Consider the following 18,303-nt stretch of genomic DNA (forward strand, 5'->3'; position numbering starts at 1 on the left):
GCCGCGCATAAAACATTGCAATCATCAAGTTATAGAATTTTTCATTGTGACATTTTCCCTACTTTTACCCCTTACTTCATTGTTAATAATTTCCTATTATTAAAATAAAAGAAAACCAGCATTACAAATGTAAGTTAGAGCCCATAAGCTGATATTTCGGCGATAAAATACCTAACCTGTATATAATTGTTTATATATCTTGTCATACTACTATTTTATGTTAAATAAAAGACTTTCGAATAAAATAAAATAGATTTTGTTGACAAAGTACAAGTCGATTAAAATTTTGTTTGCTATTCGCCTGAGAGATTTAAGGGGGGAGCCTGCTTTAGAGGCTTCAAAAAATCTATATTTTCAAGGATTTTTTTGGAAAGGAAAGAAATGTCTGATTGAAATGAAACTTTTAGGATTTATTCTTATATATTTCAAGAGTCTTCTCAAATTTTTCTATTATTATACATTATATATTTTTCATGTTTGAAGAAATTTACGGAGGCGCCTCGAGTGTGCAATGTCTGTGTGGCGAGCAAGATGCAGGTCGCAATTTTCATGTGAAACAAAAAAACAAAAGAAATTTTTAATTTTCAATAGTGTAATTCTTGGGTTAACCACTAAAATTCAACAAAAAGTGAAATTTCAACAATTTTTCGCAGATTGAAAAAAAAGTGCATTTAAAGAAAAAAAGAATTTACTTTAAGTCGTTTAAAAACCAGATTAATATTAACTTTCTTAAGATATGTCCGGTTCACTCGAAAGAGAATTTAATTCCAAATACAACGCATTTTGATTCGTTTCGATAGGAGGTTTACTTTTTTTCCCATCTTGCCCCGCAATTTAAAAAAATCATAAAAATGGAAATCCGAGAAATCGCGTGTCAAAGTTTTCGTGATGCTCGTATACCTGCTCAACGCTTGCTCACTATTTCGTCTGTATCTCCGGAAATAATCCGAATTTTGTTCTGAAATTTTGGGGACATATTCTTGGATTGTTTAGGAAGTGATTTACGCAAAAAAAAAAATCGATTTTTTGAAGCCTCTAAAGCAGGCTCCCCCCTTAACTAAAAGAGAGGGTAGTTTATGGCAAAATTGACAAATTTGTCTTACATTCCAATGAAGATTATCTGCGGGAACGTGAATGATCGCTCATTATTACGTTTCCTTTTTCGGGACCTGAAAATTATTTTTACTCCAGGCGTTCAATAAAGTTTCTGAAAAATTGCGAGATCAAATCGGATTTTTTTATGTTAAGGTATCTCTTTTGATAAGATATATCGCATGGAATCATAATATTGTACCTGTCTAGCGATTCTTTGCTAATAATTGGAATTTTGGAAAAAATGAAAATTTAATGCGATCTCGCCAAAATCGAGATTTTAAGGGGTTACTCTCATGTGAACGCATACATTTTACCACTTTTTAGGAAATTTTTGTACAAAAAAAATCTTTTTTTCGTTTTTTACATTTTTAACATATATATTTTTTAAAGTCAAAGTAGTCCCCAACAAAAAAAGGTAGTTCACTGGTCATGGTGATAGCGGCTGTTCATGTTGTCTGAGATAAAAAAATCGAATGGATTATTATTCAGTAGATCTGCGGCTATCGTCCCTACCAAATACAATCAATTTCATTAAGAAAAAAAAAATATCGAACTTCAAAAAAAATCACAGAAATCTTGTTCTTTTTCGTTAAAAATCGTTTAAAAAAAATATGAAAATATTTTCGAAAATAAACAATTCTGGTAGGGACGATAACTATAAATGAGTAGAAGAACATATGTAAATTTTAAAGCAATCCGTTGAATACTTTTTGTTCTAGGACCATGACAGTTTCAGAAAATGATGATTCGAGAAAAATGCGTTTAAAGTTTAGAGGCTGGTAGACAGTCGCTTACGACACGTCAGCGACTATGAGCTATAACTTATCAAATACTATGAATTTCGGTCTGAATTTTTCACAGCATGTTTTCAATATGTTTTACTGTCAAAATGTAAAAAAAATCGATTTTTCGAAGTGATCACATGAGAGTAACCCCTTAACTGGAAATTTGGACAGTAGCTACCACTCATGCAGTAAGAGAGGTAACGAGTGAAAATCAGAGAAACATTCATTCCAATACTACCATAACAATATTTTCGTGGATCAATGTAAAATCATTTTTTTCGATTTATTGTTAACAATTTCGAAAAGTCTATTGTCTCAAAATACTACAAATACCTTCAAAATGAAAAATATTAATCCCTTTCTAAAAAATATTTCTTTGCGACTGTCAAAAAAAAAAATATATTTTGTTTCACTCATTATCTTCACTGAGAGAAAATAGTAGATTTCCTTTTAACTCGTGTGATTGGAAGCTCTCGGCTTCGCCTCCGACCATCAACTTCACACTCGTTACCACCCCGTCGTACTCATATCGAAATATACTATTTGCCAATTAAATATTCTAGCATTGTTACAGTCAAGCATATCCGAGCAAACCATTCTCATATTAAAGCCGCCTTGTATAGAATTTGCATCATTAATGATCGCAACATGTCCATGTGGTGCAAAATCAGAAGATTTTGGTCATATTTTAGGAAACTGCCAACAATATCACCTTCGCAAAACAAAATTGTCTATCAAACTGAGAGCCAAGAATTGTTTCCCTCCTTAAACTATAAAAAAATTCGCGGAGGCTAAAGTCTTCAACTATATAGAACAAATATATATTATCTTATAGAGTGCAAACTAAATGTATAACATGGCCTGATATGTTAAACTAAGATAATCTACCCAAGATGCAGAATGGAGATAGTCTAAATAAACCAAATCTTGGGTTCTAGCATGTTAAACAATAATATTAAAAAATAACTAAATAAAAAAATTAAATATTCTTCTGACAAGAATTTGAAGCGGCCTTTGCAATAGAAATTTCGGCCTTGGTGTGTCCAAGACAAAGGTGATTGGTGTTGCGTCAAAATATGTATAATCGTAGACATGTGCATGTAATCTTTTAACCATTTCGTTGTGATTGAAACCTTTGGCTAGGCACAGATAAGATGGTCATATTCGGAGGAATTTCGACAAAGATCTTTTTTTTTAAAGGGAAATTCTTGACTAGGGAAATTCTCCATTTTTTTACTCTTTCCCCCAGATGCATCGTTTCATCTATACGCACTTACCCTCGGTACCCTGCCTAGTAGATAATAATTGGGCAATTCCTTCTCTCCTTTTCCATTTTTCTGAGAGAAAAAGAGAAGCTGCCTTCTCTCAGAAACCTTAGAGTTTAGTTCAATTATACTAGTGACTCGTGTATATTAGAATAAGTGCTTGTTTTATGAAACAGTGGTTAAAGTGGCTCAACGCATTATTCATTCAAAGGAAGACCTGTATCCATTTTTATCACCAAAAACCCCCAAACTAGCCAAATGAAAATACGGTAGCTTGGCACCTTTCGTGTCCTTGTAGTGAGACTATTAAAAGTCATATCGGTCCTTACAAACCCGATAAGTTCCAGCATAATTACGGTACAGACCGAGATCGGCAATTGGCAAATATATATTCTTCTCCCAGTGTATTCAATTTTAATGTGGCTAGAGAGGAGCGTACATAGATCGCTAGATATAATGGATTTATGGTTTGGTCGTTCAGGCTCATATTTAGCTAACGATACATCTCAATGGTTAAATTGTATATTCCGGGAAAGGCAGATTTGCAAGATGCTGTCATCTGCTCTTCTGACAAGACTTAGTTACCTAGGCGCACTGTTCAACCTTGCAAATTTAAATCATATTTGTACCTGTCGACAAAAATTTCTGAAGAAAAAACATTGTTTTATCAAATCTTATGCCACTCATTCTACGTACTAAAGATATGTAATAGATATTCCAATCATTCTAAATATTTGAATTGAACATACATTGTTGCATGATAACACAATCTGAAAAAAGCAAACACTTCAGTGGAAATCATCAAGGCCCCAGAAGCTGCACCTGAAAATTTCATTGAACTCGAAATCCAGGAATGACTTGTCAAAATAATTAATGCACACTCTGCACTGCAAGACAAGGAAAATTTCAGAAAACAAAAATAATCTTCGATAACAAGATCGTAAATTCATCGCTTTACATCGTCAATCAGATCTTAGATGCGAGAAAGAATATACCGGGATAACCTTCAAATGAATAGCCTCAGACTGAAAATATTCGGCTGTAGCCAATTATCAGACAATTGAGTAATTGAAATTTTTAAATAATTTTTTTTAATGACGATTGCATGAAATTACATCATGTAGCCTTTCATCTTGACCATTTCATCTTCGAAAAAGTTATGCTCGAAAATTCAATTAGTTAGTAAAAATCACTCAAACAACTCTAACAATTGGATAAACCTATTGATCGATTATTTAAAGCCCAAATGCATAGTCAATTCCTCAGTGTGCTCTTGATTAGCAAGGAAAAATACAGTTTGTACCTCGTTGTCTGCATTTTGGAAGAGAACCAGACTAATTCTGAATATAATTTTTTGAGAAAAATCTATTGGAAAAAGGATAAATAAAAGGGACTGAACCAAAAATCCAACACTACAACAGCAGCATAGGGTATTTGAGGAATTAAAATGATCAAATTTCATTTAATCAATATTTACAGTCGATAAATGTGAAACCTTTGAAATTGTTACATACGGTAATTATTGAAATTTACATTTTGAAATTCTTTATCAAAAATTAATCTTCACTTCGATTGAATAAGTCTTTGTACGGTTTATATTTCTTTTATTCTCTTGTTTCGATTTCAGATCGAAAAACATTTTTATGGGTGGAAATCCTGAGAAGTTTGTGGTATGGTGTCACACGAAATGAAATTTTGGATAAAAATTAGATCTCTAGAGGGCGAAACGTAGGACGAAATAACAATTATCCACTTTTTAGCTCAAGTTGTGTTGGAAAAATTAGACTGAGGCTAATCTTTGTGATAAAACTAACCTCTGTCCCTCGTTTCACCCCTTAGAAATCTAATTTTTCCCCCAAACTTCTTTTCGTACACATGTAAGACTGAAAATTTATATAATTTTCCACATTTTGTGACGTCAAAGGAATTGTTGGATAGGATTTTAGGGTAGGTACGAAGGGGAACGGAATAATTCTCGCATGTAATACCACAAGAGCTCCGAAATTATCGGATATTTCCCGATAGGTTCGTTGCAAACAAATGAACGTGTCAAGTTTCCCAGTTTAAAAATCACGAGCGCGAAGGGCGAGTGATTTTTCTGGAAAACTTGACGAGCTTATTTGTTTGCAGGGAACCTTGAGGGAAATATCAGATAATTTCGAAGTTCGAGTGGTATTCGGGGGATTATTTTTCCTATCCAAATTTCGGCCAAGAGAATTGTGCCATGACATGAAAAGAGGTTTATTTGGTTAAGTGTCGTTTGTTTACCAAAATATTCAAAAAATTATCGCTGATATTCGAGGTAGGCTATACAAAATATCAACAAATGGTGCAATTCTATTGGCTGAAATTTGGATGGGAAAAATAATCAAGAAAAAACTGTCTCGGGATGAAACGGAATGGTGAAATCTCGAGGATAAAGAAATTTGGGGAAACCCTCTCCCCTGACTAAATTAACAATACAATGCGCGATTATGGTACTTCATAGAAACTGAAATAAAAAATACAAACTTTCAGTCCGATCGATATAATAATTACTTTTAAAATATAGTAAATAGTAAAACCTTTACTATTGTGATTTTTTCAAAATATTTGATTCCATACGCGTAATGTTGACCAACTGAAATATAAGTAGACAACAATTTTTAGAATAATGACAAAATACTCAGCAATTATCCAAGTGGATTTTGATTAACAGTTCTACAGAAAAAAAAATATCCGCCAAATAAAAATCAGTTTCTCGAAAATTAACGTGTTAAACTCGATGAAAAATGAGTCAGTCCATTTTATCTTTCATAATTTTTATGACGGAAATTTATGAACCGAGACGATGATACTGTACGTCAGACTTACGAGACGACAGAATACTCCAGTGACATAACGAAAAATTACTCATGTCAACGCACAGAGTCGAGTTAAGACACGTATGCGAGGTGAAAGAAGTAATGCCATTCGTGTGGGAATGGTGTGATGCATGAATGAAAAACCCACTTGATTTATGAAATGTATATAGGCACCTCGTGGGCTATTACCCCCAAGAGTTATCTGAGCATTTTAACACGTGCATTGAGTACATTCGAACATACTTTTTTCATAATATTGATATACATTGAAATCCCTCTCCCCACGGAAATGTCAAAATTCTAAACGACCCTATTAGAAAGCCCGGGGGTGCATTGTCTACTCTTGTTATTATTGGGGACTCACCTCATGACCCTCACGACTCACCTCACTTTAGGGCATCGAAAAATATTTTACTATTTCACCTTAAGGGGGGAGCCTGCTTTAGAGGCTTCAAAAAATCGATTTTTTTTTGCGTAAATCACTTCCTAAACTATCCAAGAATATGTCTCCAAAATTTCAGAACAAAATTCGGATTATTTCCGGAGATACAGATGAAATAGTGAGCAAGCGTTGAGCAGGTATACGAGCATCACGAAAACTTTGACACGCCATTTCTCGGATTTCCATTTTTATGATTTTTTCAAATTGCAGGGCAAGATAGGAAAAAAAGTAAACGTCCTATCGAAACGAATCAAAATGCGGTGAATTTGGAATTAAATTCTCTTCCAGGTGAACCTAACATATCTTAAGAAAGTTAAGATTAATCCGGATTTTAAACGATTTAAAGTAAATTTTTTTTTCTAAAAATGCATTGTTTTTCAATCTGCGAAAAATTGTTGAATTTTTCACTTTTTGTTGAATTTTCTTGGTTCACCTAGGAATTACACTATTGAAAATTGAAAATTTCTTTTGTTTTTTTGTTTCACATGAAAATTGCGACCTGCATCTTGTCCGACACACAGAAATTGCACACTCGAGGCGCCTCCGTAAATTTCTTCAAACATGAAAAATATCTAATGTATAATAACAAAAAAATTTTAGAAGACTCTTGAAATATATAAGAATAAATCCTACAAGTTTCATTTCAATCAGATTTCTTTCCTTTCCAAAAAAATCCTTGAAAATATAGATTTTTTGAAGCCTCTAACGCAGGCTCCCCCCTTAAGAGAAGGACACAGTACGATATGACATCGTATTACGCTGTCATTACATCTACATTTTCAATGAGATTAATTTACGCTAAGTGCGCATACACTTTGCAGCCTAATAATAGCCTAAAATTTATAATATTATTCTGTAATACCTCGGTAGGAATTGCCAAGCAGTGACAACAACTTTGCAAATTGTCAAACTTGCTTGACTCTAGACTGCCGGCCTGGCATCTTCTACGATGGGTGTAGCTCCAACGGATGATGGTGATGTCAATCTAGGGCGAACGTTAGTTCAATAGGTACCCGAACGCCCGTTAGTGCGCCTAGTTCATAACCCAGGTTCATGCTTGTTGCCAGACTTGGATTTTTCTAGAGTGGATCGGTCAATGGTCGTACCAATGGAGTCATACAATTATGGAGAATTGATTGGCGTCTTTTATTGTTCATTATTATTAAAAAAATCAACAAGTACCTTACGCTAATGGTTGATTAACTGCGAGCTGATTAATTAAATCGACTTTACCTGCACGCGTTAATGTATGCAATGCGAAATTTGTATCTATAACGTTTAAGTGTTGGATAGCAGATTTTGATAACAATATTATAAATGAAAAATAAAATAAATATGTGTTCATTTAAATTTCTAGTCTATTTAATTGCAAGGCCAGGTTCACATCACGTTTTAGTTTAGATTAGATTGAATTAGGCCTGGTTTATACTGGTCGGCCTATGTTGGGCCTCACCCTTGGACCAACCTAAACTTCCCAAGCTTGATCCAATGTTTCACTCCAAGCCGATGCCACACTGAGCCCAAGCTATGACGCCAAGTCTGCAAACAGGCTTGACTTATCTTGGTGCAAACCTGGCCCAGGCTTCCTCCAATTGTTAACTCCTACCTCTGTAGGGATAACAATCCCATCTCTTTTAAAAAATACAAATTATAATTAATGTACCATCGTGAAGTAAGTGAGGCATGAAAATTGAAATTCAACCGCACTCCTCAGCAAAGAAGATTGACTGAAGTAGGGGGTCAGTTTCTGAGGATTTGAGTGACGCCAGCGGCATCGTAGTACCTCACGCCAGAAGAGGAAGATCGCGACACGCAATGCGGGGGTGTCTGCTCTTCAGCCGACTCAACAAATCCTCAATAACAATCCTGCTGTCAAAGGGACTAGTGAAAAATGGAGATGCAGTCCTCTGCGTCATCGAAATACTTTTTTTCCATGGAAATTAGATAACATTAGGATGAGAGAATTAAGGAGGTTGGGAAGGCATCATTCCAAACCCTACTACCCGCTTCGAGTTTACCATTATTTTTTTAACTTTTTGACAGAATAATCGAATGATTTATTGATTTGCGGTTTCAAAGAAACTCTGAAAATGAGAATTCTCTGTCGTAAGATAGGGATTATGAATTATTTGCAATTAAAAACGGACACACATCCCAGCATTGCGTGTGGCGACCTTCCTCTTCTGGGGTGAGATACTACGATGCCGCTACCCATGTGGGGTTTGCCGACATACACAACGCGGCGAATAATCGGTCCAATATCAACTTTCGGCCGTTCGCACGTATGAAAAACTCGGTTGGAGGTGTTTTATAGGACATTTCTATCGGTGATTCTATAGGAATTCTATATGTCTATCGGATATGCTATTCGAACAATTCTATACACAGTTCGTGTATAGAAATTCCTATAGAATCACCGTATAGAACACCTCTGTCGAATTTTTTATACGTGCGTGGTCACCTCATAGGCGTAACGACGCACGCCGATATATTCAAGATATTTATTGCGACAGTGAACGTAAGTGAGCTAAAAAAATCCAATGTCAAGTGCCCACAGAATGAAAAAATTTCGTTCTTTGAGACAAACACGAAATTCTCAGGAAAGTAGTGTTGACTTGGAGTTGAACGACAGCAATTCTAACCTCCAAAACGTGCGACTGGACGAGGATAGCACAGAGATAGAAGTGATGAAAACTAAAAAACCACCTGTTCTAGCTAAAGACAAAGTTAATGAAGCTCTGAGAAATACAATTTCGATACGTGAGAACGTTGTGACGAAAGTAACTGCCAAAGCAACTGTTGAGTCTCCAAGAGTTCAAGGCGGAGCTAAACCAAAAGAAGTCACCTTGTCTTCTCTATCCTCGACACCTAAAGGAAAGTACAATCGAGTTCGTGTAATTAGTAGTTCCGATGACACCTCTCAGGAAGATGATACATCTCCTCAGAGAAATGATATTCCTCTTCAGAGAGACTCGAGAGCATCCAATCAAAGTCCAGAAATGATTTTAGGTTTGAAATACATTTTTTGTATGTGTTCACATTTTATTTCCTCTTTATAATTAAATCTCTTTGTACTTTGCTAGATAGTGACGCTCTAAATTCTTCACTGCAGTCAAATGAAAAGAGGAATGTACGAAGCTACAGTAGAAATAGTGGTGATTATTTTTTTCATCCTAATTTCAACCAATCAAATGGTGGCATTTCCCGTCACGTGGTACAAGTAAGAGAGTTTTACTTCGGATATTTTTCGGATATTTCCCTGTTTGTTGCTAAGCAATGAAAATATCCGATAAACAATTTGTACGCGTTTCAAACCCCAAAACTGTCATTACAAAAAATCAAGTTCAAAGACTTTACCTCGACATGAGCAGATTTGGACGGGAATCCTTGGAGATTATTGATCAAAAAATTTAAAAAAATGTTCCTAATAATACAGTGAAGACAAAAGCCACAATTTGGAAATAATTCTCTGCATTTTGTGCAGACAAAAAATATAGACTGGAGAATACTATATGACATACTATATGACGTGAAATGCCACACATTTAATTGTTTGCAATTGGAATGTGTTAGAGATTTGATGATTTTAACCGGGTAGGGTGGATTGGAAGCGGAAGTGGAGAGATGATTTTCCAACTCGGGATGGTGACAAAAAACACGTTGATTATGCCGTAAGGCGATCCAATATAATTTAACCCAAATGTACACTATTTACACGTGATAACTTTCCAATAATGATGATGATGATAATTATACAATATTCGATGATAATTAACCAAAATTGATATAAGAAAAGATGAATCAATCCGATAAAAGCCACGATACAAAAACCTGATGAGATCCCGATATTTGATGCGATTTAGTTGATGGATGAACACGAAGTGAGGTATGTGGTCAGAGTAACCCCTCATGGCACCCGAGCCCACTCCCGAAATATTCCGATGGTGTCCGATCGACCCAGTGCCCTGGATCAGCCTTAATTTTATACATTCCGCCCGCCTTCATCGTCGGATGATGATGAATGATACTCTTGTTGGTCTTCCTCCTCGGTGCTGATTGGTAGCGGAACCACCTTGTTGATGTGTCTGGTGTAGGTATTTGCACCTCCTGCCCCAGTGGTGATATCTACCACCCTTGTGAGATTGTCATCACTTGGATGAACCCTTGATACTCGTCCTAGAGGCCACTTTGTTGGTGGATACCTCTCGTCAATGATGAGAACTAGTGTTCCGACCTTGATGTCATCCGTTGATCTTTTCCATTTGTAGATAGTTTGATAATGATGCATACACTCCCTTGACCACCTGTCCCAGAATTGTTGAGCGATCCTTGCGATCATTTTCCACCTTGTGAGACCTTCCATTTTCTGATTGATGAGTGATGGCTCTGGAACAGCGTTGATGGGCTCCCCAATGATGAAGTGTCCAGGTGTGAGGGCTCTGCAGTCATCAGGATCGTCTGATAGAGCGCAGAGAGGCCTCGAGTTAAGTTGTGCCTCGATTTGGATGATGAGTGTATTGAGTTCCTCGTACGTGAGTACCAAATTCCCTGTGAGCCTTTTTAGATGAAATTTCACAGATTTCACCGCAGCTTCCCATTTCCCACCCATGTGGGGTGATTGCGGTGGGATGAAGATCCATTTTGTGCCGTTTGATGCCAGTTCGTTGATGATGTGATGAATTTCCTTCCTTGATTCGTCTAAAAGCTTGCCCAGCTCATTGTTTGCTCCCATGAATGTTTTAGCATTATCACTGCTAAGTGTAGCACAGATACCTCTCCTTCCAGTGAATCGTTTGTAGGTCTCGATGAATGCCGGTGATGTTAAATCTGTGAGTAGTTCAAGGTAAATTGCTGATGTGGCAAGACACACAAAAACTGCAATGTACCCATGATATTGTCGAGCTCCTGATCCTCTCCATCTGCTGATTTTGATAGGACCTGCGTAGTCCACCCCTGCGTGATTGAATGGCCGTGCTGATGTGATTCTTCTTGGAGGCAGCTGTCCCATAAGCTGCTGTCCCCTGATGGCTCGATGTCGTGCGCAGATGACGCACTTGCGAATATGCGATTTTACAGGATGACGACCCCCGATGATCCAATATTTGTGTCTGATGTGAGCCAACGTCGCCTGTACTCCTCCATGAAGAGTTTTCCGATGAGCCTCCTCGATGACCAGTGATGTAAGCCTTGATTGTCTTGGTAGAATTGATGGGTTCCTGGCTTCTGGCTGAAGATTTGATCGTTTCAGCCGCCCGCCTAGGCGAATGGTCTGATTCTCATCCAGATAAGGAATCAACCGTGCCATTGGATGATTATTTGCGATGTCTTGTCCATTGATGAGGCGATTGATGACTTGTCCAAAACTCTCCTGTTGTGTATAGTTGACCCAAAAGATTCTGGTCTCCTCCAGTTCTTCTGGCAAGAGATCTAATTCTCTTGGGACTGGCTCCCCTCTCATGTTGTTGATGACTCTCAGGACTCTCGCCGAGATCCTGAGCAACCTGTCGAGTGTAGAGTACCTCTCCAAGAAATCTTGAGGTCTCTCCAGATTTAGTGCCACCGGATGTGCAGAGACTGGCCTTTCCTCCAGTGCTGCTTCTGCCGTAGATTCGATTGATGTTGATGATGATGATGGCCAGTTTTCCATTGATAATTTCAGCCATGATGGACCATTCCACCACAGCTGATGATTTACAAGTTGATCTGGTGATAATCCCCGTGATGCACAGTCTGCTGGGTTCTCGACTCCCCTGATATGTTTCCATTCAGCTGCTGGTAATGAGTTCTGGATTTTGATCACTCGATTCTGAACAAAATCCTTCCACCTTGATGGGTGTCCCTTGATCCATGTGAGCGCCACCGTCGAGTCAGACCAAAGAAAGAGTTGTAGATTCTCTTTCTCCAGCATCTTCCTGATGTAGATTACCAGATTGGTTAAGATGACAGCAGCTGTCAATTCCAAGCGAGGAATTGTCATTTTCTTAAGTGGTGCGACCTTGGTTTTTGCACTCACCAAGATGACTGATGGCTCAGATTGATGATTGTCCACTCTGATGTATACTGCGGCACCCATTGCCTGATTCGATGCGTCAGCAAACCCATGAAGTTGGATGTTCCTTGAAGTCGATGATGTTTGAAGCCACCGTGGGATTGATATTTGATCCAGATTTGAGAATTCTTCCCTGAATTCTTTCCAACGTTTGATGTGACTCAAGGGCAGTGGATCATCCCAACCAATTTTGAGAAGCCACAGCTCTTGGATGAAGATTTTAGCCCTGATGATGACCGGTCCGATGAGTCCCAGAGGATCGTAAATCTGGGCGATCTCTGAGAGGATTGTCCTTTTGTTGATTTTTTCCGTTGATGGCTTCCTTGATTTATAGATGAAGCTGTCTGAATGAGGGTTCCAGCACAGTCCCAATACTTTGACCGTTTTGTCCTCGAATTCTACCGCCGATGTTGATTTTGTTGATAATTGAAGATCCTGTAGGATTCCTTGATGATTCGAGATCCATTTTTGCAGTGGCATGCCGCCCGCCATGCAAATATTGATGAGCTGATTGATGAGTTCCTTGAGTTGTTCCTCGGAATCAGCTCCCCCATAGATGTCATCGACATATCTCCCTTTGGATAGAGAGACAGCCGCCAGTGGATATTGATGTCCCTCATCCTCCACGAGTTGTTGAAGAACTCGTAGAGCCAACCATGGTGCACACGTTTACCCATACGTCACCGTTGTCAATTGGTATGTGATGATTTTCCCCTCCTCATCCTTCCATAGGATTCTTTGAAGATCCCAGTCTTCTTGATGAACCTTGATTTGACGGAACATCTTCACAATGTCCGTTCCGACGATTAATCGAAAAGTTCTCAACCAGATGAGAACGTCTGAGCCTTCCGTTTGCAGTTTTCCTCCTGCATGAAGTATGTCATTGAGTGACACTCCTGATGTTGTCTTGCTGGAACCGTTGAAGACCACCCTGAGTTTTGTGGTGATGCTGTCTTCCCTTAAGACACCGTGATGAGGCAGATAGTAGCTCACTGATGGTTCTGATTCCTCTGAGACACGTCTCATGTGTCCCAGATCCTCATATTCCCTGATGAAGTCCTTGTAGAGTTTCCCATACTCTTGATTTGATTCCAGTTTCTTCGCCGTTCGGTTTAACAATTGTAGAGCATGTCTCCTAGACTCTCCCAATGCTGATAGTGATGTTTTGAGTGGGAGGCGTACTACGTACCGTCCCTCACTGTCTCTTGAATGTGTGTTCCTGAAGTGTAATTCACACTCCTGATCGTCTTGATTGAGAAGAATTTCCTTAGATGATGAAAGTTCCTCCTGGACCCAGAATTTCTTAAGAAGATCCAACAGCTGCTCAGTCGGAGACTCTCGTACTGCAGTTAGAGAAGACTTCGGCTTGCAGTCTGTACAGCAGACCGTCCCAGAAACTATCCAGCCAAAGATGGTTTGTTGCGCAACAAGTTGATTATCCGGAGATTTGATAACCTCATGCCTAATGATTAGACCATAATGATCAGCCCCGATGATGATGTCGATAGGACCAGGTTTAAGATAGTTGTTATCCGCCAATTGAAGATGTTGAAGATGATTTGCCTCTTCCTTTGCGCAGTGAATTGATGGTAATGTTGATGTGAGCTTGGCCAGGATGTGGGCAGTGATTTCGATTTGATTTTGATCGTTGAACCGAGATTGAAGTTTGACCTTTACTGCTCCACGAGTCAACCCTGACTCCAAGCCTCCTATTCCAAAGACCCTGAGATGTGATGATGATCGACGAAGACGAAGAAGTTGTACCATTTGATCAGTGATGAATGTGACCTCTGATCCCTGATCAATCAGAAGCCTGACCATATGATGAGAACCTGTTGATGTTGATGCAAGTGCTTTAGCTGTTGCCAACAGCACAACCCGTTGACTCGCTGAATTCGATGATGATTGATGTGTGACCTTGATGCCAGAGGACGACCCTGATGTCTCTGATTTCGCCAATGATGTTGCTGATATTTGAAGATGACCAATTGAGCTCTCAATTGATCCCGATGCCTTTGATGTTGATTCACTCCCCTGTGAGATCTCTGAAGAGTTGAGAGAGTCGTAAACTCTCTCTGTCTCCGTTGAACTCGGTGATGATGATGTTGATGATGAACCTTGATGTCAGAGGACGACCCCGATGTTTCTGATTTCGCCAATGATGTTGCTGATATTTGAAGATGACCAATTGAGCTCTCAATTGATCCCGATGCCTTTGATGTTGATTCACTCCCCTGTGAGATCTCTGAAGAGTTGAGAGAGTCGTAAATTCTCTCTGTCTCCGTTGAACTCGGTGATGATGATGTTGATGATGAACCTAGGGATGGAGACAACCAGATGAGGGGCGTATCATTTGCCAATATAGTGTAATAAAAATGATACTTAACCTCTCGATCCGGATGCTCCGTGATCTCCCTGGTTTTCCTCGATTGCTGTCCTGATCATCCTCACTCTGACTATGCTCCGCGTCAGACATGATAATCCTGATTTATTTTTGAATTAACTAAATTCGTTGATGAGGAGCCCCGTTGTTTACTTTCCGATGATCCTAACCGCCTTGTGATGAGGGAAAACCCGGTTGATGAGAACCGCTTTCCACAGATATGAAACCACGCCGATCAGAAACCCAATTTGACCTTCTGTTGATGAGAACCCCTGATAATATTTTTCGATTTACTGTGATATTCGTGTTTACAAGATGAAAACTGTCCAGTTGTTCGAAACTCGAGCACACGTCGAAATCAAAACAACATTCCTCTGTTGCGATCGCTTTCCCTCACTCCCGATCGATGACGTCACCACGTCTCCGAGTCCCAATGTTAATGTTTAAATTAAACTCCACTTCACTTAAACACTTCCAGATCCGGCTCGAAGGACCATTTTGTTAGAGATTTGATGATTTTAACCGGGTAGGGTGGATTGGAAGCGGAAGTGGAGAGATGATTTTCCAACTCGGGATGGTGACAAAAAACACGTTGATTATGCCGTAAGGCGATCCAATATAATTTAACCCAAATGTACACTATTTACACGTGATAACTTTCCAATAATGATGATGATGATAATTATACAATATTCGATGATAATTAACCAAAATTGATATAAGAAAAGATGAATCAATCCGATAAAAGCCACGATACAAAAACCTGATGAGATCCCGATATTTGATGCGATTTAGTTGATGGATGAACACGAAGTGAGGTATGTGGTCAGAGTAACCCCTCATGGCACCCGAGCCCACTCCCGAAATATTCCGATGGTGTCCGATCGACCCAGTGCCCTGGATCAGCCTTAATTTTATACAGAATGAAAAAAATAATCCAGCCAAATACCCCTCGACCTTCAAAATTAATCGGATATTTCCCTCCAGTTTCCCTGCGTAGCACCGATCGGGATAAGATTCGCAGAGACTCGCGCTTCGCGCTCGGGTTTTTTAACCTGCGAACCTTATCCCTCTCGTTGCTACGCAACGAAACTCTCGGGAAATATCCGATAATTTTGAAGGTCTTGGGGTATTACTACTGAGAATTTGAGAAAAATAATCACTCAAGATTTTTCCAATCACTTTTCCGTATTCTGTGAAATATTGAACTATTTAAAATTAATATTCATAAAATCGTTTTTCTTAGGAAAGTGTATACATATTTAATTCGAAATCTGATCAGTTGTAACTAAATTCAATGGAAAATTTTTAAAGTTAACTGAATAACCCCTTAATGAAAAGTTTAAATTTAAGAGTAGAAAATGTACATTGGCACAGGAGTGTATATCTTCATTGAATCATAACATTTATTTCGCAGTTTCGAACATGAGCATTGATTCGGAAGAATCCTTGAGAAAATCTGTCTCCGAAACTCCAAAGTGATCAAAGAAAAAACAAGGTAATTTATCCATTTTTTTCATTCATTAACCGAAATATCTCAGTAGGTGAATAGCTATAATATTAGTTTTTATGTCAAGTTCCAAAGGAATGCTTGGACATTGAGTATATGGATAAACAATTCAAGGTGGCCCTAAAGCTCCGGGCCCTGAATTTGGGTGTGTTGGTAGCGATGCATTGAAGTGATTCTGACCTTTTGGAGCGACACAATGAACTTCCCGATTTGCCTATTCCGCATAGGAATTCAATAGGGAAATAATAATATTTGGTTTCTGTAAAAATAGAAATTGATTTCGCCAGAAAAATCCAAGTCTAATATTTCAAGTCGAATCGACATAAATGATTAGACAAGAGTTAATTTCGCCAAAATTGTAATCTTATTCATAATCAGTGAGCTCGAAAATATAGATTTTAACAAAATATTTAATAAGTGAAAGACAAATTTGGAGGTTTTCCAAAAAAAATGAAGAATCCACTGGACCGATCTGTGCCAAAATCTAATCAGCACGACGTTACGGAAAGACCTATCAATAGTGTCATTGATCATTGTGACCGTATCATTAGTTATGGAGAAATCGTTAGGAAAAATTTGGATATATACATGGGTACACACATGAACACACATATAGAGATATCTCTATGAAAATGGTTTATAATGATTGTAGAGACCTTGAAATGTAAAGATATGATGGAAAATTGAGATTCACTTTCCCAGTGCTTATTATAATTTCCCTACATCGAGAAGTTAAAAAGGAACTTTCATAGAATTTTTAGTTGACCGTCAATTTTCAGGGCTGTGACACTGAATGCGATTTAGGGCGAAAAAATAGACATAGAATAGAGAAATAGAATTGTCATAAAATTTCCCATTTTACTGAAAGTTCTCTTAAATACCAGAATTTTAAATAGCAAAAAGATGACATTGCCCAATCTAGTGAAATTTTCGATAGAATGTAAATATTCAGGGGTGAATTGCACAAAATTTTCAGTAATGTTTGGAATCCCATGTTCTTCTCCCTAATTCCCATACAGTGTCAATGTTCTAGAAATTCACGTCCATATGTAGCCAAATTTTCTGGTTTCCAGGTAATCTTCTGGGAAAAATAAAATTAGAATTTACGGTCATCTGAAATTTCAAAAATCTAAGTTTGAACTAGTGAATAGTGTCAATGAGTGATGTTTGTGTATGAAATTCGGGGGCGATTTGTTCGATAATTATTAATATAACGCAATTCAGAGAAAAAAGTATTGCATAATCTCATAATTTCCTCTTTTCCCATTTACTGAAATTCTGTAAAGTTTCAAACATATTCACCATCCGAATCAAACAAATCCGCATTTTCTTCCCTCTCCGACTCCAATATTTGACGCCTTCAAAAAATCTCGACTCCTCAACTTCCTCTATTCCGCCATTTTTCAAGGCATGTTCAGTAGAAGGACTTCCCCTTAGGCTCAGTTCTAAATGAGGTCCCTTCCACCTTTGAACACCCTAAAAATTAAGAGCCTCACGCCACGAATAAATATTTTTGTGAACAGGATCTCGCTTCTTTATTTTCCCTAATTGATAGTTAACTTGATGTTTCTTCGGAATATAACAAAAGCAAAGCATAAAAAATGATACATTACAACAGCGTCGATGATTCTTGGATAAGGAAGGCTCGACTAATTTTGGAAAATCACAATGACACTTGACTCCGTTATTGCTCTGTTCAGGAGTATTAGTAGTTGATAAAATATTTTCAAAGGGGTGTTGAAGACAAATGTCTCCAGGGCACTTCAACTTCCGTTTCTGTTTACCGAAAATTCTTCTTTTCAATTCCAAAACACCTATAGTCACATACATTTTATAAATATTCCACTCCCGATCCCCTCCCCCCCTTTCCATCGCTTTCAAGGATGGCTATCCCTGAGAGTAAATAATATTTTTCATTGCATTAATCAAGA

At 38.0% G+C, this 18,303-nt stretch overlaps 1 protein-coding gene across 1 annotated transcript; it reads left to right on the forward strand.

The window, feature by feature from the left end:
• Positions 1-8,361: 8,361 nt before the first annotated feature.
• On the forward strand, positions 8,362-16,360 carry LOC135159745 (uncharacterized). Its single transcript, XM_064115753.1, has 3 exons — positions 8,362-9,439; positions 9,514-9,585; positions 16,280-16,360. Exons 1-3 carry the CDS (start codon positions 8,971-8,973, stop codon positions 16,342-16,344), a joined length of 606 nt encoding a protein of 201 aa, XP_063971823.1. The 5' UTR covers positions 8,362-8,970; the 3' UTR covers positions 16,345-16,360.
• Positions 16,361-18,303: the final 1,943 nt, after the last annotated feature.

This window comes from Diachasmimorpha longicaudata, chromosome 2 (genome assembly GCF_034640455.1).
Source record: "Diachasmimorpha longicaudata isolate KC_UGA_2023 chromosome 2, iyDiaLong2, whole genome shotgun sequence".
In the NCBI taxonomy this organism is placed as follows: Eukaryota; Metazoa; Arthropoda; class Insecta; order Hymenoptera; family Braconidae; genus Diachasmimorpha; species Diachasmimorpha longicaudata.

Bases quoted from the DNA above. Each gene is read 5' to 3' on its own strand.
- LOC135159745 (XM_064115753.1), top strand. From the start codon at position 8,971: ATGTCAAGTGCCCACAGAATGAAAAAATTTCGTTCTTTGAGACAAACA. The intron at 9,440-9,513 runs GTTTGAAATACA...GTACTTTGCTAG, and splicing joins AAGTCCAGAAATGATTTTAG to ATAGTGACGCTCTAAATTCT. The intron at 9,586-16,279 runs GTGATTATTTTT...TTTATTTCGCAG, and splicing joins AAGCTACAGTAGAAATAGTG to TTTCGAACATGAGCATTGAT.